Below are 27,852 nucleotides of genomic sequence, written 5' to 3'. Positions count from 1 at the left end.
GTGATGTTGAGCAGCTTTTCATGTGCTTCTTGGCTATCTGTATGTCTTCTTGGGAGAAATGTCTATTTAGGTCTTCTGCCCATTTTTTGGTTGGGTTGTTTGTTCTTTTAATATTGAGCTGCATGAGCTGTTTATATATTTTGGATATTCATCCTTTGTCCATTGATTCATTTGCAAATATTTTCTCCCATTCTGAGGGTTGTCTTTTCGTCTTGTTTATGGTTTCCTTTGCTGTGCAAAAGCTTTTAAGTTTCATTAGGTCCCATTGGTTTATTTTTGCTTTTATTTCCATTACTCTAGGAGGTGGATCAAAAAAGATCTTGCTGTGATTTATGTCATAGAGTGTTCTGCCTATGTTTTCCTCTAAGAGTTTTATAGTGCCTGGTCTTACATTTAGGTCTCTAATCCATTTTGAGTTTATTTTTGTGTATGGTGTTAGGGAGTGTTCTAATTTCATTCTTTTACATGTAGCTGTCCAATTTTCCCAGCATCACTTATTGAAGAGACTGTCTTTTCTCCATTGTATATCCTTGTCTCCTTTGTCATAGATTAGTTGACCATAGGTGCGTGGGTTTATCTCTGGGCTTTCTATCTTGTTCCATTGATCTATGTTTCTGTTTTTGTGCCAGTACCATATTGTCTTGATTACTGTAGCTTTGTAGTATAGTCTGACGTCAGGGAGTCTGATTCCTCCAGCTCCATTATTTTCCATCAAGACTGCTTTGGCTATTCGCGGTCTTTTGTGTCTCCATACAAATTTTAAGATTTTTTTGTTCTAGTTGTCTGAAAAATGCCATTGGTAATTTGATACGGATTGCATTGAATCTGTAGATTGCTTTGAGTAGTATAGTCATTTTCACAATATTAATTCTTCCAATCCAAGAACATGGTGTATCTCTCCATCTGTTGGTATCATCTTTAATTTCTTTCATCAGTGTCTTATAGTTTTCTGCATACAGGTCTTTTGTCTCCCTAGGTAGGTTTATTCCTAGGTATTTTATTCTTTTTGTTGCAATGGTAAATGGGAGTGTTTCCGTAATGTCTCTGTCACATTTTTCATCATTAGTGTATAGGAATGCAAGAGACTTCTGTGCATTAATTTTGTATCCTGCAACTTCACCAAATTCATTGATTAGCTCTAGGAGTTTTCTGGTAGCATCTTTAGGATTCTCTATGTATAGTATCATGTCATCTGCAGACAGTGACAGTTTTACTTCTTTTCCAATTTGTATTCCTTTTATTTCTTTTTCTTCTCTGATTGCCATGACTAGGACTTCCAAAACTATGTTGAATAATAGTGGTGAGAGTGGACATCCTTGTCTTGTTCCTGATCTTAGAGGAAATGCTTTCAGTTTTTCACCATTGAGAATGATGTTTGCTGTGGGTTTGTTGTATATGGCCTTTATTATGTTGAGGTAGGTTCCCTCTATGCCCACTGTCTGGAGAGTTTTTATCATAAATGGGTGTTGAATTTTGTCAAAAGCTTTTTCTGCATCTATTGAGATGATCATATGGTTTTTATTCTTCAATTTGTTAATATGGTGTATCACATTGATTGATTTGCGTATATTGGAGAATCCTTGCATCCCTGGGATAAATCCCACTTGATCATGGTGTATGATCCTTTCAATGTGTTGTTGGATTCTGTTTGCTAGTATTTTGTTGAGGATTTTTGCATCTCTGTTCATCAGTGATATTGGCCTGTAGTTTTCTTTCTTTGTGACATTTTTGTCTGGTTTTGGTATCAGGGTGATGGTGGCCTCATAGAATGAGTTTGGGAGTGTTCCTTCCTCTGCAATTTTTTGGAAGAGTTTGAGAAGGATGGGTGTTAGCTCTTCTCTAAATGTTTGATAGAATTCACCTGTGAAGCCATCTGGTCCTGGACTTTTGTTTGTTGGAAGATTTTTAATCACAGTTTCAATTTCATTACTTGTGATTGGTCTGTTCATATTTTCTATTTCTTCCTGGTTCAGTCTTGGAAGGTTATACCTTTCTAAAACTTTGTCCATTTCTTCCAGGTTGTCCATTTAATGGCATAGAGTTGCTAGTAGTAGTCTCTTAGTATGCTTTGTATTTCTGCGGTGTCTGATGTAACTTATCCTTTTTCATTTCTAATTTTATTGATTTGAGTCCTCTCCCTCTTTTTCTTGATGAGTCTGGCTGATGGTTTATCAATTTTGTTTATCTTCTCAAAGGACCAGCTTTTAGTTTTATTGATCTTTGCTATTGTTTTCTTTGTTTCTATTTCATTTATTTCTGCTCTGATCTTTATGATTTCTTTTCTCCTGCTAACTTTGGGTTTTGTTTGTTCTTCTTTCTCTAGTTACTTTAGGTGTAAGGTTAGATTGTTTATTTGAGATTTTCTTGTTTCTTGAGGTAGGCTTGTATAGCTATAAACTTCCCTCTTAGAACTGCTTCTGTTGCATCCCATAGGTTTTGGATCGTCGTGTTTTCATTGTCATTTGTCTCTAGGTATTTTTTGATTTCCTCTTTGATTTCTTCAGAGATCTCTTGGTTATTTAGTAACGTATTGTTTAGCCTCCATGTGTTTGTGTTTTTTACGTTTTTTTCCCTGTAATTCATTTCTAATCTCCTAGCGTTGTGGTCAGAAAAGATGCTTGATATGATTTCAATTTTCTTAAATTTACTGAGGCTTGATTTGTGACCCAAGATGTGATCTATCCTGGAGAATGTTCCATGTGCACTTGAGAAGAACGTGTAATCTGCTGTTTTTGGATGGAATGTCCTATAAATATCAATTAAATCTATCTGGTCTATTGTGTCTTTTAAAGCTTCTGTTTCCTTATTTATTTTCATTTTGGATGATCTGTCCATTGGAGTAAGTGAGGTGTTAGAGTCCCCCACTATTATTGTGTTACTGTCAATTTCCTCTTTTATAGCTGTTTGCAGTTGCCTTATGTATTGAGGTGCTCCTATGTTGGGTGCATATATATTTATAATTGTTATATCTTCTTCTTGGATTGATCCCTTGATCATTATGTAGTGTCCTTCCTTGTCTCTTGTAACATTCTTTATTTTAAAGTCTATTTTATCTGATTTGAGTATTGCTACTCCAGCTTTCTTTTGATTTCCATTTGCATGGAATATCTTTTTCCATCCCCTCACTTTCAGTCTCTGTGTGTCCCTAGGTCTGCAGTGGGTCTCTTGTAGACAGCATATAGATGGGTCTTGTTTTTGTATCCATTCAGCAAGCCTATGTCTTTTGGTTGGAGCATTTAATCCATTCACGTTTAAGGTAATAATCGATATGTAGGTTCCTACGACCATTTTCTTAATCATTTTGGGTTTTTTTTTTTTTTGTAGGTCCTTTTCTTCTCTTGTGTTTCCCACTTAGAGAAGTTCCTTTAGCATTTGTTGTAAAGGTGGTTTGGTGGTGCTGAATTCTCTTAGTTTTTGCTTGTCTGTAAAGCTTTTGATTTCTCCATCGAATCTGAATGAGGTCCTTGCCGGGTAGAGTAATCTTTGTTGTAGGTTCTTCCCTTTCATCACTTTAAGTATATCATGCCACTCCCTTCTGGCTTGTAGAGTTTCTGCTGAGAAATCAGCTGTTAACCTTATGGGAGTTCCCTTGTATGTTGTTATTTGTCGTTTTTCCTTTGCTGCTTTCAATTATTTTTCTTTGTCTTTAATTTTTACCAATTTGATTACTATGTGTCTCAGCGTGTTTCTCCTTGGGTTTATCCTGTATGGGACTTGCTGCACTTCCTGGACTTGGGTGCCTATTTCCTTTCCCATGTTAGGGAAGTTTTCGACTATAATCTCTTCAAATATTTTCTCTGGTCCTTTCTCTCTCTCTTCTCCTTCTGGGACCCCTATAATGTGAATGTTGTTGCGTTTAATGTTGTCCCAGAGGTCTCTTAGGCTGTCTTCATTTCTTTTCATTCTTTTTTCTTTATTCTGTTCCGCAGCAGTGAATTCCACCATCCTGTCTTCCAGGTCACTTATCCTTTCTTTTGCCTCAGTTATTCTGCTATTGCTTCCTTCTGGTGTAGTTTTCATTTCAGTTATTGTATTGTTCATCTCTGTTTGTTTGTTCTTTAATTCTTCTAGGTCTCTGTTAAACATTTCTTACATCTTCTCAATCTTTGCGTCCATTCTTTTTCCGAGGTCCTGGATCATCTTCACTATCATTATTCTGAATCCTTTTTCTGGAAGATTGCCTATCTCCACTTCATTTAGTTTTTTTTTCTGGGCTTTTATCTTGTTCCTTCATCTGGTACATAGCCCTCTGCCTTTTCATTTTGTCTATCTTTCTGTGAATGTGGTTTTTATTCCACGGGCTGCAGGTTGTAGTTCTTCTTGCTTCTGCTGTCTGCCCTCTCTCCCTTTCCTTTTCTTGGACCTTTGTTAACTGTGAAATAGAGGACAAATACATAAAAGTAAATAAACATACATGTACAATTTAATGAATAATCACTCTACCCAGATCAAGAAACAGAGTACTGCAATCATCTTTCCTCCCCTCCCCAATGTCCCTCACTGCTATGCTGGAGTCAAAACTCCCTCCCTCCTGTGGGTAACCACTGCCTTGATTGCCATGATGATAATTGTCTTGCTTTTCTTTATATTTTATCATATATTTATACAGTGCTAAAAATGTAGTGTTATTTTGCCTGTTTTTGAACATTATATGGATAGAATCACAATGAATTCGTTCATTTGAACTTTATATGAATGGAACCATACAATTTATCATTTTGTGTCTTGCTTCTTTTTCACAACATTATATTTGTAAAAGTCATCAGTGTTTTGAGGATAGCTGTGTGTTGTTTATATTTATTTTTCTACTGTATTCCATTGCATGAATATACTGCAACGTATTTGCCTGTATTCTACTGCTGTATTCTACTGTTGATGGACCTTTCAGTTGTTTTAAAATTTAGGATATTACTATTGTTACTAATGCTCTAGTACATATCTTTTGTTGCACATAACGAGTTTTTCTAAAGTTTATACATACAGATGGACTTGCTGAATCATAAGGTATGAGCTTCAGCTCTATTAGAAAAGATCAACTTATTTTCAAAAGTGGTTGTAATGATTTACACTCCACCAGCAGGGTAAAAGTTCTCATGACTCCACATTCTCTCCAACATTTGGTATAGTCAGACTTTTAATTATAAATTTCTCTCTGATATAGTAATCCCAAGTGTCTAGACTGTGCCTGGCTTATAGTATGCATGCATTAAATATTTGTTGAATAAACTAATATTTCTTAATTTCCAAACGTGGGAGTTTTCTAATTATCTTTTTGTTATTAAAACTTAAATCCATTGTAGTTGAAGAACACTTCCTGTTCAATATCAACCTTTGGAAATTTGTTGAAATTTTTCTAATAGACAAGGTGTTTGCAATTGTTATGTATATGCATCATGGAAAAATATGTGTTTTGCTTTTGTTGGATGCAAGGTTTAGAGACACCCATTAGCACAAAATTTAAAACAAATTTATAAATTGTTTATTAAAAATTTTTATATCCTAAGTGATTTTTTTCTATATGTATTACAAATTACTAAGAAGAGGTTTTTATAATCTTCCACTATGTTTGTGAATTTATTCTTCTGATAAATTTTTTGTAGTTCTGATAATTTTTGCTTTATATATTCTAGTGCTATGTTATAAGTATAATTTAAATTTTTGAATTGACATATTTTCCTGGTGAATTGAATGGTTTTCATTATTGGGCAGTGTTTTTGTTCACTGATAATGCTTTTTGCCTTAAAGTCACTTTTGACTGATGTTAATATAGCTACACCAGCTTTCTTTTGAATGGGGTGCATATCTCCTTTTCCATTTCTCTACTTTCAACTTCCTAGGTTTTAAGTGTATTTCTGACAGATAGCGTATAGTCACATTTTGTTTTGTTTTGCTTTTTTTCCATTTTGGCAGCCTTTGTCTTTTATCTAGTGCGTTTAATGCAGTTATATTTAATATTAATAATTTGGATTTAAACCAAATTTGTGGACTTATCTATCTCTCATTTCTATTAGGTTTTGCCTCCTATATTTTGGAGGATCTTTTATTATATATTTTACAATTTAGGATTGTTATGTCCTTTTGCTGAATTGACCACTTTATCATTATGAAATGGCCTTTCTTTATTCCTAGTAATATCCATTGCTGTAATATTTACTTAGTCTGATATTCATGGAGCCATTTCAGCTTTCTTAAGTGTTTGCATGGTATATATTTTCTATTTTTTTCTTTTGTCATATCTGTGCCTTTACATTTCAAGTAGGTTTCCTATAGACAGAATGTACTTGAGTCTTACTTTTTATGTAACCTGACCATCTCTACCCTTTAATTGGGATGTCATTTATACTTATTATAATTATTAATAAGATTGGATTTCCATCTATCATCTTGCTATTTTGTTTCTATATGTCTCATCTGTTCTTTGTTTCTTTTTTCTTATTTCCATTCCAATGTTTAGACTAAGTGAATTTTAAAATGATTTTTTTACCTTGGCTTTTGGCATTTTAGTTCTTCCTCCTCTTTTCTCTTTGTTTTGTTTTGTTTTTATTGCTTTAGAGCCATTCTTTCCAACAGAATTTTCTGTGAAGATGGAGTTCTATGTCTGCATTGTCCAGTATGGTAACCACTAGCCACATATGACTATTTAAGACTTGAAATATAGCTAGTATGACTAAGGAACTGAATTTTTAATTTTTTTCTAATTTAAATTTTAATAGCCACATATGGTGAGTGGCTACTGTATTGGACAGTTCAGTTCAAGAGTTTACAATATACACCCTTATCTTGTCACAGTGCAAGAAACTTACAAAGACATACTTTCATTTCCTCCCTTATGTCCTTTGTGGTTTTGTTGTCACACTTATTACTTCTACATAAGCTAAAATCCCAAATGCACTTTAATTATTTTTACTTTAATCATTTATCTTTTTAAGAGATAAAATTTGAGAAAAATATTTTACCAAGTATTTATCATTTTTTGTACTCTCTATTCCTTTGTGTTGATCCAAATTTTTCATGTTGTTTTTTTCTGCCTGAAGAACTTCCTTTATCATTTCATCTTTTGTTTGTTTAAAATGGTCTTTAGTTGAGGTCTATCCCAATGAGGCTTTTTCTGTAAACCTACATCATTGGAAACGCCTCACGGAGTAACTGTGGTTTCCTTTACTCATAGAACTACCCGTTAGATCAGTGGGGAAGAACTACAAGACAGAGCTGCCAACTAAACTATGAAAAACCTAACAGTCAAACTTTTTTTATCTTCAGTATTTGCATATCCCAACGATCTCTATGTACTGTTCTAGGGTGTGATGGTTTAGGAGTGAATACGATTTGAACCTAATACATTTTTAGAGGGTGTCAAATTCAGAAACAGGCAGATCCATCTCCTGACCCTAAACATGGTCCTAAAGTAAATTGCTTGAGGAAATTGGATCCCAAAGATTACAAGTGGGGAATTTTGAAGTATGTCCATATTCCACTGGAGATCAAAGAAGCCCAACTAAAAGAATTGTGGGCTGACTCACATGACAACTTCTTTTTGAAAAGGCTATTTTATCTTGAAGATTATGAGTTTGGAGGAACTAAGGTGATTGGCAGTGGAAAGAATCAGAACATGTGAAATTCCTTAAAAATTTATTGACAAATAATTTTGCCTATGTTACACAAAATAGAATAAAAAACCCTTTACACTTTGCACAGGAAAAAAAATGGTCTTTATTTCATCTTTATGTGTGACAGGTATTTTTGCTGCGTAAAAAATTCTAGGTCAACCTTGTCTTCTGCCTTGCTTAGCCGTTATAAGAAATCAGCTGTCATTATTTTCTTTGTTTTTCTGTAGTGGGGGATGGCAAACTTTCCTGTAAAGGTTCAGGTAGTCTTTTAGGTTTTGCAAGGCATATAGTCTCCATTGAAACTACTCAACTCTGCCAAGGTGGCACAGAAGCAGCCATAGCAAATACATAAATGAATGCATGTGCTGTATTCCAACTAAACTTTAGTTACAGAAACAAGAGGTGAGCCAGATTTGACCCATAGCCATAGTTTGCCAATCCCTGCTCTATATGTAACTTGTCTTTTTTATCTAGCTGCTTTTAGAATATTTTCTTTATCCTTGGTTTTTAGAAGTTTGATTATTATGTGCCTTGGCATGGTTTTCTTTAAGCTTATTATGCCTGGATTTCATTGAGCTTTCAAACTTGGAATTTTTAGCCATTATTTCTTTAAATATTCGTATAGCCCCCAGTTCTTCTGAAACTTCAGTTACATGTATGTTAAACTGCTTGATATGTCTCACAGATCACTTTTACTCTGATCCTTTCTTTTTCAGTCTTTTTTTTCCTCTGCTTCATTTTGAATAGTTTCTATCTCTGTCTTCAAGCTCTCTAATCTTTTCTTCTATAGTCTATAATTTGCTATATTTCTCCTGTGAAAATTTTAAATTTTATTCATTTTTAAATTTTGATAATCCTCATTTTTTTCAATATTAAACTTTAAAATTTGTGCCAAATTGTCAAAGTCTTACTTTGACTCACAATAATATTATACATATGTAAACTCAGCACAATTACAAAATAAAGTTGTTTACTTAAACAATATAGTTCTCCTGTAATAAAAATAGCTTTAAATTAAAGGTCTGACTTCAAACTTTCATTGCTATTTCACTCTTTGGACTCCATTGTCCAGAAACAGGCACATTTCAACTCATTTCTTTAATGGATATTTTGCAACAAGTTTCTGAATTTTTCCAATTCTTTCATATTTGTATAAATTCTTTCAAATACATTAAACAGTGATACTATTTCTTGCCTGTTTGGATGGATTTCATATGTGGACCCACTTTCTGGTTTATTTGCTATCAATTTCTCTGAAAACAAGACCTTCAAAGCAGTGCCCAAACCCTGAGTCTGAATATTTTCCACAGTCGACATTTAAAACAAACAACGTAATCCATAATTTTGGGAACATTTCTATAATGCAGCCTAAAGTGTGCCTGTTTTTTTTTTAATCCTAAGGGGAATAAATGAATTCCATAAAGATGCAAAAGAAAAAAATTTGACTTTATGAAACATTTCCAAGAGTAATTTTTGAATCTTGTTTTATGAACCTTAAACTTCATTTTCAGTGAATAGCTGGAAATCTGGGTGCCCAGAGAATGGTAGCACTTTAGATAAAGTCCTTAATTCTTTTAAGTAGAGAAAATACGTGTTCTTAGGCCTTCTTGGATATTCCCCTTCAGTCAAAATTCCATCAAACCCACTGGTGAAATTCTGTAATGTGTGTCCCCTTTCTTTTCCAAACAGGTATCTTGTAAAAGCTCTCTCACACTCAAACACACATTATTGCTTGCATGTAATCCAGATATGTCTGTAGTATGTCACTTCTTTTACACAGAGACCTTCTAGCCATCTGTGAAAAGTGTTCTCTTCACATTTCCCTTGACTAGAAGCCAAAATATTTAAATGTCTTTTATTGTCTGTGACTTGAAATAATTTTCTTCATAGATAATGATATTCCCTATCTTCCAAGCATCTGGTCCATTCTAACTATGTAATGCTTAGGATTAAGAACAATCTACGTATTCATTGCCAGGGTACTATATGTCCTCACCTTCACAGAGGTTGTCTAAGGAATCATCATACTTGGCCCACTGAAGAACAGTCTTCTGTGTTTCCTCATTTAGAGAGTCTTTCCAAACTCCATGTCACTGAGCTTGTTCATATTCTTCAGTGAGCTTATTGGCTTCTTCAGAATACCTGTATCTTGTGGATTTGATTTAAATTTAATTAAAACACTAAATTTTTAACATATTTAATTTTACATTTTTATTACTTCTTACACTGAACTTATTTGCTTTATCCTATAACATACACAAAACAGTTTCACAATACCAGTATTAGTACTAACAATAAAACTACAAAATGAAGTTTTAAGAGTTCTTTGCAGTTTGTTTTGTTCTTACAATATATCCCACTAAAGAAGGACAAAGTCCTGTGTTCAGAAGTCATTTGAAATAAATCTTTCTTTTTGGTTATGTTACCGATATCATACACATTTAGGTTTATTTTGTTTGTTTTCAATTTTAGGGCTTGTCCTTTTTTTCTTTTTGGTTTAATTTATTTTTTGAATATGTAAAATAATTACTTGATTCTAAAGTCAAAAATAAACTCAGAGGAGTCTCCCTTCCACTCCTAACCCCGATCCCAGTTCCCCCTCCTCGCCTTCTATAAATAACCATTTTCATTAGTTTCTGGATTATCTTTCTAATGCTTCATTTTGTTCAAAGGGTAACTATCATATAACTTGTTCTGCACCTTTCCTCACACAATGTGACAATTATTCTATAGCAACATATAAAAATATTCTTCGTTATGTTTATAGCTTCATAGTATTCCATTATGTGTCATAGTTTAACTATTCAACTCCCCACTGTTGATAGTATTTGGGACATTTCTAGGTTTTTTGCCATTAAAAATAATGCCACACACATATATACAATGGAATATTACTCAGCCATAAAAAGAAACGAAATTGAGTTATTTGTAGTGAGGTGGATAGACCTAGAGTCTGTCATACAGAGTGAAGTAAATCAGAAAGAGAAAAACAAATATCGTATGCTAACACATATATATGGAATCTGAAAAAAAAAAAAAAAAAGGGCATGAAGAACCTAGGGGCAAGACGGGAATAAAGACACAGACCTACTAGAGAATGGACTTGAGGATACGGGGAGGGGGAAGGGTAAGCTGGGACAACGTGAGAGAGTGGCATGGACATATATACACTACCAAACGTAAAATAGATAGCTAGTGGGAAGCAGCCGCATAGCACAGGGAGATCAGCTCTGTGCTTTGTGACTACCTAGAAGGGTGGGATAGGGAGGGTGGGAGGGAGGGAGACGCAAGAGGGAAGAGATATGGGGACATATATATATATGTATAACTGATTCACTTTGTTGTAGAGCGGAAGCTGGCGCACCATTGTGAAGCAATTATACTCCAATAAAGATGTTAAAAAAAAATAATGCCACAATGACTAACCTTGTGCACATATTATTTCAAGTTTGTGCAGTGTATTTTGAGTATAGATTTCTAGAAAATGTGATTGCTGGGTTAAAGGGTGAATGCATCTATTTGTAATTTTGCTAGATAATACAAACTTCCCTATAAAATAGGTAACTAATAAGGATCTACTGTATAGTACAGGGAACTCTACTCAATACTCTGTAATGACCTATATGGAAAAGAATTTGAACAAAAAAAGAGTGGACATATGTATATGTAGAAATGATTCACTTTGCTATACAGCAGAAACTAACACAACATTGTAACTCAGCTATACTCCAATAAAAAATTAATTCAAAAAATACAAAATTCCCCTCCTTAAGGGCTGTATCATTCTACATTTCCACCAGTAGCATATCAATGTCTCTTTCCCTAGAGCTTTGGCAACAAATTGTTCTCTCAAACTACTGGATTTTTGCCAACACAGCAAGGAATTCTATCTCAGTGTAATGTAATTTGCTTTTCTTTCTTGAGTGAGTTAAGTGTGTTTCACTATTTTAAGGGCCACTTGCATGAATCTTTTAAAACTATCTGTCCATGTCTTGTGCTCATTTTTCTACTGGGCTTACGTCTTTTTATTTCTAGAAGATCTTTATATATTAGGGAGATTAACTTTTTCCTGTGATAGAGTTGTTAATATTTTGTCCAGTGAATTCTTTGTCTTTGGTCTTACAGTATTTGGGCCATGTAATTTTTAAAAATTATATGTAATAGAATTTATCAGTCTTTTATTGATTCTAGATTTTGAATCATATAAATGCTTTCCCCACTACCCCCATGGGAATACTATACAGAAATCTACACATGTTTTTTTCTATAACTTGTATGGTTTCCATTTTTGTTATGTTTAATTAACTGATCCATTTGGAGTTTATCTAGGTGTGCAGTATAAGCTATAGATACAAGTTTATCTTTTTCCAAATGATGCCTAGTTGTCTCAACAGCATTTATTTGAGTCCATTTTTTCATTATTTTGAAACGTCCTTATCATTAATAAATTTCTTCATGTATTGGATTGACTTTATATTATGTTCCACTAGTGTCTGTCTGTTCATGTACCAATTCTACACCATTTTAATTATGAAGGCTTTATAGTACTTTAAATGTCTAGTAAGACTGGCCCCTCCTCATTGCTCTTCTATTTGGGGTTTCCCTGGAAGTTCTTGTTTATTTTTTCCATATGAGCATAAGAATCAACTTGTCTAACTAAAAAACAAACAAAAATCTTGTTGAATTTTTTATTAGAATTATATTAAATTTACAAATTCACTTAAGGTATGTCTTTCATTTGTTCAAGTCCACTTTTGTGTCTTTGGGTAATATTATAAAATTTTTCTCATAGATTTTTACATATTTCTTCTTAATCCTAGGAGTTTTATAATTATGGTTGCTATTAAATGGGATGTGGGTGTTCTCTATGTTATCTTCTCACTGGTTCTTCCTTGTTTCTATGAAGCCTACTGACTTCTGCAAATTGCTTTTATATCCTGCTGCCTTACTGAATCATCTTTTTGTATGCAGTAGTTTTTCCATTGACTTACTTTCATTTTCTAGACTCACCATCAGATTATCTACAATTCTCATACATTTAATTCTTTCTTTGTAACAGTGCTGTGGCAAATACGTCCAACAACATGTTAGATGTTACAGTAGTAGTGGATAGCCTCGTTTTGTTTTAGATATTAGTAGGGATGCCGCTGGTGCTTTCCCATGAAAATAGTAAGATAGATGTTGGTAAGCAAGATACTTTGTGACATTAAGAAAATAGTCTTTTATTCCTCTTTTGAAAGTTATTTTTACTAGGAATACATCTTGAATTTTCTCAAATATTTTTCCAGCACTATGGAGATAATTGCAAGATCTTTTCTTCTTATATATAATAACATTATTAAATATATTAATGTATATTCTAACATTGAACCATCTTTGTATACCTGAAGCAGTTGACACTTGGTCATGACATTTCATGCTGTTTGATTCCATTTACTAATGTTTTATTTAAGATATTTGCATTGATATTCATACATGAGATTGGTCTGTAGTGTTCCCTTTTGTGCAATCTTTATCCGATTCCGGTTTCAGTGTTATATTTATTTCTTTAAAGAATTTTTGAAGTTGTCTTTCTTCTGTGTTTTGGAATAGAATTGAGATTATAAGTCTTTAACTCAAAGATACAGAAAACAAATCAGTGAGGAGAGGGAAGGGGGTAGAGTCAAATAGGGGTAAGAGATCAAGAGGCATAAACTACTATGCATAAAATAAATAAGCTACAAGGATATATTGTACAGCACAGGGAATATAGCCAATATTTTATAATCACTTTAAATGGAGTATAATCTATGAAAATACTGAATCACTGTGTTGTACACCTGAAACTCATATAATATTGTAAATCAACTATTCTTCAATTTGAAATAAAATAAAATAGATTATAGGTCTTTAAAGAATCCCATTTGAAACCACCTTGGGTATTTTTAGGGAGATTTTTAAAAAATATTCTATCCAGTATTTTAATTGTTTTCAGAAGAATGACTGGTCTAAATAAGTTATTACTTCTTTTCCTGAGGAAAAACTCCCACCTTTCTTTACCTTATTTACTCCTTCTAATCTTTCAAGACTTTGTTCAGTTATCATCTCCTCTGAAAAGTCTCTGAAGCCCCCAGGTTGTGCTAAGCTGCCTCTTTTCTGGGCTCCTTCTGGCCATTGTTCATTCTTGCATAGCTACATTATATTGAAGTAATCTATTAATGGTATCCTTACTCTGCCCCTTCTATAATCCATTCTTCAACAGAAAGTCAAAGTAATCCTTTAAAAACACAGTTGTGATCATGTCACTTGCATAAAACCTATCGATAGCTTCCTATTCTTTTGGGATAAAGTTTAGAATCCTTCACATGGCCCCCAAGACACTGCCTGATCGGAAGCATCCTTACCTTTCTGGCCTCAACTTGTGTCCCAGCCTCCTTATTCTGACCTCTTTCTCTTCTTCCAACTTCCTAAGCTCTTTCCTTCTTGAAGTCTTTCAATACTCTTTTCCATTTGCTTGAAGACCCACTCCCTTCACTTCCTCCACACCTTTGATCTGGCTATATCCATGTATCTTCCAGGTCTCAGGGAAGTTTTCCCTGAACTCCCAGTCCGATTGGGATCTTCTTTGAAAGGTCATATTATCCTCCACACTTTTCCTTTATGTAACTTATCACTATTGTGATTATTTAGGCATTCAGGTGATTCTTTAATGTTCATTTCTCACACTAACCTATAATTTCCCTGGAGACAGGGACCGTGCTGATCTTATTTTCAGCTGGATCATAACAAACAGCAAAATAATAGGATTAAATAAGTATTTGTTGAATGAATGGATGAATGAAAGAAGGAAGGGAAAAAACCCTAATTATTGAACTCTGAGCAAGAAACCTGAAGGAACAAATGCTCTATTTCCCCTCCAGGGGGAGACATACTCCTACTAGAAGTAGCACAGGCCTAGGAGAGCACAAAATTATGAGATCAACCAAAACTTGCTTCTCAAGTCCCTAAAATTGATCCAAAGAATCCAATCATTTCCTTGCTAGTAGGACTCTTCAGATCAGTCTGAACCACCCACTGAAACCAGGCAAGTGGGCATTTCCTCTGTTAATTTCCCTCCCCTGAACAATCTTAAAAACTCTCCTGCTAGAGTTTGTCTACTCCAGTCTTGGTTTGCTAGCAAATAACTGCCCACAGTCTTGAAAAAAATAGTATCATGTATATGTAATTTAAATATTATCACTAACATTGTTATTTGTATTTTTACTGTAACTTTTTTTCAAACTCCCTCAGATAGTCTTTCTTTATAAAGTCTCAAGATTAGCAAAATTATTCTGATAGTAGAAAATACTGGTAACCTGTAGGGCCAAAAAATAATAAAATACTGATGAAAAGCTAACTGAAAAAAAACAATGATTCATAAATTTCCCCAAGCCTTGGGGAAATTTAAAGGGAAAAAGAGCAGAGTTTGAATACTGAGAGCATGTCTGCCTCTGAGCAATTCTGAAAGAAATGCTTGTTTAATCTTGATAACATGTCTTGGGAGACTACCCCTGCTGCACATTAATACTGTTCTTTTCTTCACTGAACTACGTTCTCTAGGACAAGGTTTAAGTGTATAAAAAGTTTCATGAGGTTTGCATTATATTTCCCTGAACTTTTTTTTTTCTTTTCCTTTGCTCTATTTCCAAAGCCCTCTTTCAACTTTCCTTGTAAATGTGCCACTGACTTTTTTCTCAAGATCAGGGACCAGTACATAGAGGCATTCTGCTATCCCTGTCTTTGAGAAGTCAGTTCACCATAGTTCAATTCAGTTCGCATTTATCCAATACCTACTGTGTGTTTGGGACTGTGCTATGGGGAGAGGTGAGTGCAGGAAATCTAAGTGCCTGCCTTAGCTTGCAGTGTAACTGAGAGGCCCAGACATTTGGTAACCTCCTTGAACAAATACATAGATGACACAGATAAGAACCAACATTTATATAGTTTAGAAAACCACTTTTCACAAATATGATCTAAGTTTTGTGAAATTAACTGTTGGGGGTAGGTGTTGCTACAAGTAAGGTAACTAGAACAACTATCAGAACTGGAACCTTGGTCCCTATGGTGTTTTCATGGATATTTCATTGTTTCTAAATTAAGGAATACACTACAAGTGATAATCCTAAAAATTAAAGAAATTCAAAATAGAAAGAGAAAATGCACCATTACACTAATGAAAGAAAGTTATTTTTCCCAACCAGTCTGACACTTGGATATTATCTTTTCACTCTACGTTGTTAATTTTGACAGCTTTCCTTCACTCTTAGGGTATCTCAAACTTCCTTTTGGTTCTTTTCATTTTCTTTGGTGATGGGGGAAGAGCTTCTTTGGAAGGAATCACTTCTTCTTACTTAAGTCACCTTTCTCTAGGAAAGGTGTGAGGAAAACTTTTTCATCAACATTAGTCAAGCAGCCCCTGAAGAAGGACGAGGCTGTTTAGTCAGAAGAGTAACTGATGAGTTCTAGACAGAAGCCAGAAAACTTGTGCTTCGTGTTACCACTTAAGAGAGGTTGCAGGGCAGAATTCCTCTCCTCCAGGAATTGTCATTCTAGAGGACTGCATTCAAAATCAGGAAACGGTTTGGAGCCAACCGGTGAAAAAAGGAGTTTTTCACTCCAAAAAGGAGTTGTACAAAAGCCCACGGCTGTTAGGTTGCTGCAGCGCTCAAGAAGAAAGACACCCAGATCTGTAAACTGGGACAGCTCGCTGGCATCCATCCACGGAGACTGGATACTGATATATGTTGAACAGTGATAGTAGCATTCATTACAAGCAAACCATTATTATCAAATTTCTAGTTCCAGTTTATGCCAAGGTGTGAAAGTAGGAACACTAGTTGTACTGTCAATCAACACCATCTCATGAACAGTTCTTCAAAACAGAACTAGAACTGGCAAGGGAGAGAAGAAAAAATAAAAGTCTTATGAGAGACACAACATATTAAAAAAAAAGTCAAACTCAGGGAATCACTTGTAATCAAAGCATGAAGATCATAAATAAGCTGAAATATATAGAGATGGTGTTGGGATGTTGAATGGAAGATTCATGGGATATGATCAAAATACCACTTTACTTTTTGGCTTTTACCGTCTTTTAAAAATATTTATTAGGAGGGGATAATTCATGCCCCTGAATGGAAAATTGGGCAGATTCTCTGACTTTTTGGTTTATTCTTTGATAATGGACAGTATTTTAAGTAACAGTCATTTTAAGTCAAAAAAAGAGTCTTGATTTAGTAATTAGAATGTTTCCAGTCCAAGATGGTAATCAAATACTTCAGGCTTCATTCTAAGGTGCCAGTCTAAGCCCTCTCCTCCCCTCCCCCACGAGGGGAGGGTTGGTAGCTGCCTCCTGTGGCTGGTGGCTGCTGCCTTCAGCTTTCTCCTCGGCTTACCACTAGCCAACTGCTGTTTGATCTGCTGTGTAAAAGTGGGAGGAGGCAGGACAGCCACGGGGATAGGGCGGTTCTGTTTTGATAGGATGGGTCCGTACTACCTGGGTCTGGTAGATGGTTACTCTTTTTCTTGTAAGGTGCTTTTAGAGGTTCTTTGGAGATTCCCATCATCAGAGACCTCTCACTTGAGTCCCTTTGGCCTAGACAGACACAGGTGGTTGCCTGCAACAGCCTCTGTGGGTTCTAGGATTCCTGCGTTCATCTCTAGCTTCTGGTCACTGGGTCCCTCTACACCTCTAGACAAGTCTTTTGAATAGACCAAAAGCAACCTCATGCTGACTGTCCTCTACGTGGCCCACGTTGGGTCCAGGAAAACGTTTCACATTTGTCATCCCTACCGAATCTGGGTGTGCTGGTGGATCCCAGTGCAGCCACCTCTGCTTTATGGCCACTGCCTTCTTTTATTTATATGCAAGAGTCAGTGCAATCCTCTGTGTTTTACAACTATGGGAAAAAATTTCCAAGCCCTCTGGTCCCACAGAGCCCCTCTTTAGGCTTGAGAAGGATGCAGCACCAGCACTGCCTCTCCCTCTGGGTGGGAAGGGAGCGGGATCTCAACAAAACACATTTCTCCACAAGAAACCTCTTCACAGACCCTCTCTCTCTACACTCTCTTGATCTCACCATGAAGTAGAACTGTTCTTCAACATCAGCTTTGTACAGTAAAATTTTGTTGAAATAGTGATCTTTAACTGCAATTGACTGTTTGCAAATCTGTCTCCCAATCCTTAATAATAAGGAAATGTACTAAGCATCCTTAATTTACAAGATGCAGGGAGGAGGCTCAGTGAACTTTTCCAGTTCGCCATTCCCTCACTGACATACAAGAACTGTCTGGGCCCTGCTTTACTCTCAAACTGGTTAAATTCTGTTGCTCAGAGCAAGCTTTGCGGAGGGGGTGCTGGGAAACTCTTGGTTAAACGGGCTGCGTGCGGGGTAGATCACGGCTCTTAACAGTCTGCCTGTGTGGGCTGCTTTACTCTTTGCATGCACCACTACGTGCTGCTGGCTTTGAAATGTTTATGCTTTGCATGGAAAAATCATCACTCGCAGGTGTCAGCATCTCTCTGGTTGGGAAAGGTTAATGTCAGCATGTACGTATTTTTTCAGCCCTCAACATTTGGGCTAGTACTCCTCGTGAGTGCTTGTTTATCTTTGATATATCAATAGTTTCCTTTGAGGGAGGGTGGACAATATCCAGAAGGGTTCCGAGGAGCATCGATGCGTTCCAATGTTATGAAAAATGCTGGAAGTCTCTTTTATTTGCCAAAGACACTTCTTACTAACAGTTTATTCTCCCAACTAACCGCATCAGTGTCGCGAGTTTGGGAATAATCTGGGAATTGGCTGTTCAGGTCCGGTATCAGATGGAGACAGTGGTAGGCAGCGGAGGTCTCGGATGAACTCATTGCTTCACGCAGGCACAGCCCCACGGAGTTGGTCGAACAGCCAGCGGGGAGTGAGCTCTTTGCCCACCACCGCCACGGACCTAGCCCCGGGCCAGCAACCGATAGCGCCACATTGCGCCTGCGCAAACCCTGTGGCGGGGCTAGATAGCAAAGCAGTTAACTAAGCCTTGGTTGGACCAAGGCGGCTTCACAATCTGCGCAGGCGCGTTCCGCCTTCGGACACCGGTCGCTGCGCAGGCGCCCATTCTAGTCACCCATCCTGTAAACAGAGGGGCCCCCGGGAGACAACTTCTGCTTCCGGGTCACGTCTTGACAGCGGCTTTCACCACCCAGGTCAGCCCCGCAGTTCGGTGAGTGTTGCCCCGCTGCAGAAATGTCTGCAGCCTGGTTCCCTAATCCGGGGCCGCACGCCCAGTAACGCTTCCTCCACTCCCAGCTCGGGGTCCGCCAGCCCTCGAGGCTGGGACCTCGTTCCGGGCCTTGCGGAGATCGGGGCAGGGGTTGGTCCGCCTCAGGGGCTCCCCTGCCAGATTTCGCGACCCCGTTTCAATACCGGCCCCGGGAGACCTGCTGGAATTGCTGCGGTCTCTGAGGAGCCCGTGCGGAAAGTCTTTCTTTATAAAGTCTTCGCATTTCGTGCAGTTGTCCACCGCCCCCCTAGATTCGGCGAGACCAAGCTGCCGCGAGTCCTCCCCCAAGCAGGTGCGGTGGGGCGGGGGGCCCCGCCTTGGTGGGCGGAAGCCTGGCCTCACTAGCACCAGAGCTCTGGGACGTCACCTCTCTCCTACTTTGCTTCTAGCTTCGCAATAAAAACAAAAAACAAAAACCTTGGGGTTGTCTCTGGATCCGAAGTGAAAGAAAACGGGAGAGAGAGGACTTTCAGCACCAGGAGAGGAAAGGGGAGACTTGGGGTCAAACCGTGTATAGGCTGCTGCCCGGAGATACGTCGAGTTTAGATTTCGTTGACCCTCCGTGACAGTGACAGTGTTGTCTGTGTGCCCCGAAGTTTCACTCTTCAGCACGAGCTTCGAGGCGGCAGCAGCAGAGGACCAGTGGTCATATTCTGAGTTAGGAGTTCTTAGCGTGGAGCCCAAGGGCGCTCCGAAAATGATTGGAGGGTCTAGTTTTTTCAGATTATCATGACCCAGAAATGGTTAACAGAACCACTTCGGTGTAAGCCTTCCACTTTGGACGCTCTGTTTTCTGCCCCCGTTCTTGAAATCAATGACTCAAATGCAGCTATGCCTTTTTCCCCTTTTTCCTTGCAACAAAGAAGTGTAAGATACAGACCCTTTGTCTCTGAGGAGTTTCGTGGCTGTTGGAGAGATTAAAACGTATGCCAAGTCTAAACTATCTAGAAAATTTCAGGGAGGCATATAAACAAGTGTGTAAGCTTACTTATTCTTAATAAAGTAGGGGAGAATACCCAATTTGAATCATTGATACCTATGAATTGAATATTTTTAACTTGCATTCCATTAATTAGTACTGTATATATTTTAAACAGATAAATGGCTACTGAGTAGCAAAATGGAAACTATTAGAGTTTATAGTATATTACATAATGTATAAGGGGACAGTCCTTCACAAAAGGCAAAAATTACATAGTATGAAATGACCAAAATAATTTTTGGATTTTTCCCTTAGTAGTCATCATATGCATAAGATGTTTAATTACTGCAAGTCTTGGATTTTTTTAGGATCCAAAGTAATAAGCTTTACACTGGTTCAACAGATATTTATTGAGAACCTGCCATGTGCCAGGCACTATTAAAAATAACACTATATTTACCGCCAAGGAGCTTATAGTTTGATAAGAACATGGATTCCTAAACAGTTATACCTAGAGAGCCATACAGCATACCATGTTTTCTCTACAGTTTGATATATGCTTTTTCATAGAAATACTCCACATTCTTTGCTGTAATCTTAAATGTTCCCCAACTGATACATGGCTCTTATACAGCCAACACTTATCATAGTTGAATTTAAGTATATTGCATTATTTTCTTTTTCCAACGCCGAACTCAAGTCTGCTTCTCAGTTGTCACAAATGGCCAATTTTTAAATTCATTTTTCACTATGCTTGTTTTCGTACAACTGCAAGCATATGTCATTGGTGTGAACTTTGAAATTTTTTTCTAATTTTATATAGATGACCCCAGAGTAATTATACTTTGGCGTTCCTTCCTTATTTTAGAATATTACCTCAAAAACTTCCTATTTTTTTCTTTGCTGAAGACATTTTAAACTGTTTCACAGATGCCTTGTCATTTGTATTTGTTCCATCTCTTCTCACAAGTAGCAATCACTCCCATACCCTTCAGTCAGTCAATCAACCAGTATTTATTAAATACCTGCTTTTTGTAAGACTCTGTGGCTGGCCTTACATGGGCCGAAAAAGTAGAAGACAAGGACCTTGCCTTCCAATTGATTACAGTTTAGATGGAAAGACAATATGACCGTAACTATACTGCAAGGCCAAATGTAACAAGTAACCTAAAGGGGGTGCTGATAATAAAGACCACGTAATTCAGAGGAGGAAAAGAATGTTTTATGGCATCTTTAGCCTTTAGAAGAATCCCCTTCCTTGCCTAGTCTTTTTTAAACCACACAGAGCTCCCTGGGGAGCTTGGAGCCTCTTGGGGAAATCTTGTGCTAGACTAGGTCAGAGAGTAGAACTGAGATTTCAAGGGTCAGAACATTTGCATCCAGGTTTACCCAGCTCCTTCAGCAACTATTATAATCTATTTCTTATGATTAAGAAAAAATGATATTAATGAATGAATCATTGATCTATTTGAAATCTGGTTTTAGTAGTGGGAAGGCCTCGGAGAACCTCTAACTCTAAGGACAGATGTGCTCAGTGAGACTGTGTATGCCTAAAACATCTTTGTTTCAGGCAGTTTGGAGCATGTGAACGTACTCTGAGCCTTGATGAGTTCCAGTATGTGGTATATTATGCAGAGCATTCAGAGCAAATACTCTCTCTCAGAGCGCTTAATCCGAACAATCGCTGCCATTCGTTCCTTCCCACATGACAATGTAGAGGACCTCATCAGAGGGGTGAGTGTGCTGTGTTGATGCAAGAGTCCTTGGGGAGGTGAAGTGGGAAAGCTCCCGGGGAATCCTAATGGATGACAGATTTGCAGCTCTGACTCAGCACAAGATCACAGGGAGTCGTCTAAAATGTATTAACTTGACCATTAAAATATATTTAGCCTATGTTTTGCTTCTCTTCCCTTCTGCCTTTCACTTTGCGCCTATGATATTTTTCTTCAGGAATTATGTTCTAGATAAACCTAGTCCCTTGTTCTCTATAAAATCTCCGTCTGCATATGGTGCATATGGGACCCAGCAAGCTCAAAGTCTTCAACACATGCTGTACTAAGGGAGGAAGGAGGCAAGCAAAGCATAAGCGGCTTTCAAATCCTTGTGTTTTGTAATAATTACATGGAGTGATATCATTGGCCTTCTGTCTTACCAACAGCCACCACTTACAGTTCCACAGAGAAGATCAACCCCTAAAATGCATGGTAATTTTTGACTTAAGAAAACTCCTCAGCTATCTGATGTCTAGCCACTACTATTCAGTAATTCTGCTGAATGACTAGTATCCTAGAAAGGCTTTGATGCCTTTGTCTGTGTATTATTCCTGTTGAAGAGAAGTTACAGGGTAATTTTTGTGGTCACTAGAGAATGCATCTAGATGGTTACTTCTGTACATTCTTTTTAACAACTTTAGCATCCTTATTTACAGTCTAGAGCCCTGTAGCTGCTTCAGAGTTGTGTGGCACAGCTGTGAGAAGAAAAAGTCGTACAGCATTAGCTTGTTCTCAGCAAAAGTGGTATCAGAAGACTCAGCAGTAGAAAGTTTGTCACGTTCTAATTCTAGCTCTGCTGCTGAGTCATTCTGTGACTTTGGTCTGCTGTGCTATCTCCATCTTCTTTACCAGATTTGAAATAGAAGTACCAGTGGGCACTAGGTGGCAGAGAATGCTGATACTAATAGGCTACTTTGAAGATGTTTATAAACAAAGAGACAACATTAAGATGACCTTAATATTAGTGATGGTCATCTGTCAGTTGGCAAAAGAGCATGCCAGTTCTCCTGGCTTCAGTCTGAAAGACTCCCTTTCCTGACTTTTTCAGAGCATGGTAGCCATAGAAAGTTGATTGCTTTTCCAACCCTCTTGCCTGATGATAAGGTTCCACTGCTTTTACATATAAAGTTATGTCCTCAGTGATATGCAAATGACCATCTGGCAGTCTAGCTTGTGGAGAAACTTAATGACTTGATCTAAGGAATTGACAGTTCCTTTCGTTCATCTTCAGTGTATTCTCTTGGTTTGGATATTGGCATTATAATATCATTTAATGAATAGGAACAGAAACTGGGGCTGGTAGTATGTTTACAGTACAGAGTTAGAACCCTTTTCCCCCCGGCCCTTGTTCTGAGTCTTGTCCTGCGTGGTGAGCCAGAGCTGAGCACACTGACTGAAGTTTCCTTCTGCCCATAGGGAGCAGATGTGAACTGTACCCATGGCACGCTGAAGCCCCTGCACTGTGCCTGCATGGTGTCCGATGCGGACTGTGTGGAGTTACTGCTGGAGAAGGGAGCTGAGGTAACGTTTTTAACACTGTCAGATCAGTGATTCACTAAAACTTGAGCGTCACACTTTCTTAAAATTTCTTGTCTCTTCTCCCATTTCTTCCCACCTTCTAGCTCCTGGTAACACTGGCATGGCCAATATTAAAACAAAATGTAGTGGTAAATCATCCGAAGTATTTCATTCCTTTGCCTTTCTTTCTTACACTGTCCATGACTCCAGGAAGAGGGAATTTTTATCTCCCCTTAATCTCTCAGCCTTCCTTCTAGGGTTGTTTATATTTCCATTTAATCCTCTCATTGCCTGTTGACTCTCCAGGCCCCTCAACCCTGATTCAATGTAAACCACTTGAGACCTACTACTGGATGTACACTTCTAATACCTCTGTCACTGGAGAATAGATCACTAGGCAGTCCCTTCCCCAGGATTGAGCTACCTGTGCTCTTTCTGCCCACTGATTTTTTTCTGTCTTAGCATATCTTGTTCCTATTTTCTTTCAAATGTATCTTAACATAAAAAAACATAGATTACTTTTTATTGGCAGTAGCAAGAAGCAGCATAGTATAATGAATGATTAAAAGAACAGAGTCTGGAGCCATACCTCATGAATTTGAATTCCAGCTCTGTCACTTTCAGCTGTGTGACCTTGAACAAGTTACTTAACCTTTCTTTGCCTCAGTTTCCCCATCTGTAAAATGAGGATGATAGTGGTGTCTTCTTCATAAGGTTGTAAACTGTTTAGAGCACTGGCATGTAGTAATTACTAAGTAAGTGCCTATTAAATAAATAAATCAGCAGTTTCGACAGCTTTTGAGGCATCTTCAAGGTGCACACGCCGCGGCACTCATTTGAATCGGACATGCCATGAAGCTGGTGTGCGGGCCCCAGACACACTGGTCGGTAAGCCTGCTGCAGCCCCCAGCGTCCTCACCTCCACACCGCCGTGTTGTTCTCTACTTGTCATCAACTATCCCGTAACTATTATGAGTGACCCTGAAGAGAAAGCCAGTGATTAATGTCAATGATAAAAGTGAAACTACCCCGGGGGGGCAGTGGGGGAGGCAGTTTTTAGCTAAGTAGAAGGTTGAACTCAGTTAAATATCGCAGGGGTTTTTTTTTTTTTAGTGCCTTTCATGGGAGAAGATAATTCGCTATTTAAACCTGGGATCTGAAGTCTTCGTAGCCTTCAAAAATTATAGGTGATGCTGAGTTTTAGCAAGCCAGCTGCTCTTCCAGCACTGGAAGATCTGTGTTCTTTCCTCCACATGCTTTCCTCCAGGCTGTCTTGTGACCTCACAGCATATGTTTGCAGGGGGCTGACTTGGATGAACAATCTGAGCTTCTCCGTATGGTTAAAGAACACAGCAGAGCTACATGGGCAGAATCTTGACCTCATTACTTTTCAGTCTGGTTGCCGTTAGCCACGGGATACAGAGTGAGTCAGGATAAGTAAAATAATCCAAAACCTTTTCTCTGGCCAGTATATTCAAGCCGCTTTCCAATAAACGTCTTTCAGAGTAGTTACAAGGACTTAGACTTCATCTTCTCTTTCTTTCCCCTTACTCTGTGGTAGAAGTCCTAGTGAATAGTAAATAAGAACGTGGAAGCAAAATCCTAGATAATGCAGGCCAGCTAATCAGCGGACATAACAGTGTCGGTTGTCTGGGGACAGTTGTTTTCCTATTTGCTCCTCAGCTCCTGTCATAGCTCCATCCTGATCACCATGACTCCCTGGGAATTGCTTGTTGACCCTCATGTTCAGAACGTTACATAGCAAAGGTAGTGGATAGACACATGCAAGCGTCTTTGCCCGCCTGTCGTCCTCTCAGTCGTCTATACACTGTAATGTAGTTGCTCCCCCTTTACAGGTGAATGCCCTGGATGGTTATAACCGAACAGCCCTCCACTATGCAGCCGAGAAAGATGAGGCTTGTGTGGAGGTCCTGTTGGAATATGGTGCAAACCCCAATGCACTGGACGGCAACCGAGACACCCCACTTCACTGGGCAGCCTTTAAGAACAATGCCGAGTGTGTGCGGGCCCTCCTAGAGAGCGGGGCCTCTGTCAACGCCCTGGATTACAACAATGACACCCCGCTCAGCTGGGCTGCCATGAAGGGAAATCTGGAGAGCGTCAGCATCCTTCTTGATTATGGTGCAGAGGTCAGAGTCATCAACCTAAAAGGCCAGACGCCCATCTCCCGCCTGGTGGCTCTGCTAGTCAGGGGACTTGGAACAGAGAAAGAGGACTCTTGCTTTGAGCTCCTCCACAGAGCTGTGGGACACTTCGAATTAAGGAAAAATGGCACCATGCCACGAGAAGTGGCCAAAGACCAGCAGCTATGTGAAAAACTGACTGTTCTGTGCTCAGCCCCAGGGACCCTCAAAACCCTCTCTCGCTATGCTGTGCGCCGGAGCCTGGGACTCCAGTACCTGCCGGATGCGGTGAAGGGCCTTCCGCTGCCAGCTTCTCTGAAGGAATACGTGTTACTCGTAGAATAGCCCAGAGGAGACGAGTGCGCCGTCAGGCAGGCAGCCCTGGGTGAGGTTTTGCCTCGCAGCACCGTCTCTGTCTTGGAAAACAGGAGAAGCAGTTGCTCCTGCTCTGTGGTTTCTGTTTCGAGGCAACATGTCACAGCAGTAACGTCCACATCACCTCCCCTCCCCGAACCAAGCAACCAAAACGTCCCTCACTTTTGTTTGTTTCTTGCTTACCTGGCCTTTCACATTGCACCCTGAAAAGGAAGAGGTCTCCCCGACCCTCCCTTTAGGGAAAAAGTCAACAGTGAGACTAAATTTCTCTTGGAAGATGAAGCGTATTTATAGAACATATGTTTGGTTTTCCTTTGGGGACCTGATTAACGTTTTCAGAAGAATCCCTCTTAGCAACATTTTAATTGATCTGTGAAGAAGTTTAAGAAAATTCCAGCTAACAATTGCAGCCCCAAAATGAAGATACTACAGCCTCAAATGGTGTGCAGGTTCAGAATTGGGCTGGGTGATATCCCTAGAATCATCCTGGGGCATTCAGAAGGGACTGGCCCCCTTTCTCACCATCGAAGGGAAGGGCAGCCTTTGCTCCTTTTCCATGGGTGTGCCCAAGGGTTACAGTGGTTCAGCAATATTATTTTAGAAAGACTGTCATGCTGCTTTCCATACAGTAGAAGGGATAGGAGGTTCTAAGCAGTCCTAAGAACTAACAGTCCTCAGAACTTTTCTTCTAATGCAGTTCTTTCTCCTCCTGACAGCCAGTTTGCTCTAGTGGGCTTGACAGGCACTTGCCGCACCATAGGCAAAGGTGTTTGCTCGAGCACAGGAGGACATGGGCTGGGCTGCCTTTTCTCTCTGGTCTTCTTCATTCACTCTGCTATGAGTTTGGAATTTGTTTTGTTTTGTTTTGTTTTCAGGTGTTTTGGAAACTTTACTTTTTACTGATCTATACTAGACATTGGTGGAGGGGGTGGAGAGTTGAGGAGTGGGGGAGGAGCATTATAAGAGCTTCCTCTGAGATGACCCACCTACCCAAAAAAGATCTGTTTTAGTGAACAATACTTAGTTTACAGTACTCTCCCTTTTCATGTTCCTAAACTAGATCAAGTTGTTATTGATCCTAGATGACCTTATGCAAATGTGAAAAACTTTTTTTTTTTAACTGATTGGGAACTATAAATAAAATTGAACAGAATCTGCTGACACAGCTAATTTGAAAAAGTTTGTCTGCTTTTGTCCTTTTGCTGTTGGTGTTTTTTGCTCACTTTAAAAAAAAAAAGAAATAAACAGTTCTAAAAGCAAGTTTGGCAATTTCTACTGTTCCTACTTTTCTGTACATTATTTAATTACCATGAGCCCCAGTGTCCTCATCTCTGAAATGGGGCTGTCACCACCACCTGCATTGGCTGTTCTGAAGAATCAGTGATAACAGTGCTTGATATTTATTAATTTTTCTTCCCCTTAAAGAACTGTACAAAGGGCATTTGGCTGCTTTAATGCTGGGCTCTGACGAGACTTCTCGGTCATTTTTTTTTTGTTTTATAAATTTATTTATTTTATTTTATTTATTTTTGGCTGCATTGGGTCTTTATTGCTGCGTGCATGCTTTCTCTAGTTGTGGCGAGCGGGGGCTACTCTTCGTTGCGGTGTGCAGGCTTCTCATTGCGGTAGTTTCTCTTGTTGTGGAGCACGGGCTCTAGGCACGTGGGCTTTAGTAGTTGTGGCACGCGGGCTCAGTAGTTGTGGCCCACGGGCTTAGTTGCTCCGTGGCATGTGGGATCTTCCTGGCCCAGGGCTCGAACCCATGTCCCCTGCATTGGCAGGCGGGTTCTTAACCACTGCACCACCAGGGAAGCCCTCGGTCATTTTTTAGAACTGTTTTTAGGGTATAGCAGTTATACTTTGGACAGCCAGCAAAAGTGAAGTACTACAGATAATCCTTTCCTCCATCCCTTGTAAAACTGCAAACCTCCTTCCTGCTTCAGCAAGCAAGCGAGGAAACTGTGTAGGTTGGGAGGAATATGTATGCTTGTGCCAAGAGCCAGGATCTGATTATTGGAGACTAATCTCAAGCCTGGCATTGACAGGGCAGCATCCTATCAACTGGGGGAACAGTCTGTAGTCCCAATCCTAAGAACCAACTGTATTACATGGATACTTGCTAATGAGGAAGTATGGGACAGAAAACAAATTGAGCTGAATAAGAACTGACAATTTTCCTAAGCAGTATTTCAACCAATCCACCAAACTAGGTCCGGGACTGG

General features: G+C 38.6%; 1 protein-coding gene, 1 non-coding gene and 1 pseudogene across 6 annotated transcripts; 2 read left to right on the top strand and 1 right to left on the bottom strand.

Annotated features, from left to right (window-relative positions):
* Positions 1-7,080: 7,080 nt before the first annotated feature.
* LOC118902924 lies at positions 7,081-7,209 on the top strand. The gene has a single exon (XR_005021638.1). It is a non-coding gene; the product is annotated as a small nucleolar RNA SNORA18 (small nucleolar RNA).
* A 1,496-nt stretch (positions 7,210-8,705) lies between these two features.
* Positions 8,706-18,489, bottom strand: LOC118902755 (annotated as a pseudogene).
* Positions 18,490-18,747: 258 nt separating this feature from the next.
* ASB8 (ankyrin repeat and SOCS box containing 8) lies at positions 18,748-26,890 on the top strand. 5 transcript variants are annotated; one of them, XM_036867236.1, is made up of 4 exons: positions 18,748-18,839; positions 21,396-21,555; positions 23,010-23,114; positions 24,968-26,890. In XM_036867236.1, the coding sequence occupies exons 2-4, from the start codon at positions 21,427-21,429 to the stop codon at positions 25,598-25,600; spliced, it is 867 nt and encodes a 288-aa protein (XP_036723131.1). In that variant the 5' UTR covers positions 18,748-18,839; positions 21,396-21,426; the 3' UTR covers positions 25,601-26,890. The 5 variants fall into 5 exon arrangements, with proteins under 5 accessions (XP_036723131.1, XP_036723132.1, XP_036723135.1 ...); XM_036867237.1 differs by having other exon boundaries at positions 21,392-21,555; XM_036867238.1 differs by lacking the exon at positions 18,748-18,839 and adding an exon at positions 18,890-19,191.
* Positions 26,891-27,852: the final 962 nt, after the last annotated feature.

The sequence above is a fragment of the Balaenoptera musculus genome, chromosome 10 (genome assembly GCF_009873245.2).
Source record: "Balaenoptera musculus isolate JJ_BM4_2016_0621 chromosome 10, mBalMus1.pri.v3, whole genome shotgun sequence".
Lineage (NCBI taxonomy): Eukaryota > Metazoa > Chordata > Mammalia > Artiodactyla > Balaenopteridae > Balaenoptera > Balaenoptera musculus.
Note: the sequence above shows the minus strand (reverse complement) of the source record. Positions and strands in the feature narration are given on the sequence as shown.

Coding starts and splice junctions, on each gene's coding strand:
- ASB8 (XM_036867236.1), top strand. CDS start 21,427: ATGAGTTCCAGTATGTGGTATATTATGCAGAGCATTCAGAGCAAATAC. Junction 21,556..23,009: donor TAGAGGACCTCATCAGAGGG/GTGAGTGTGCTG, acceptor TTCTGCCCATAG/GGAGCAGATGTGAACTGTAC. Junction 23,115..24,967: donor TGCTGGAGAAGGGAGCTGAG/GTAACGTTTTTA, acceptor CCCCCTTTACAG/GTGAATGCCCTGGATGGTTA.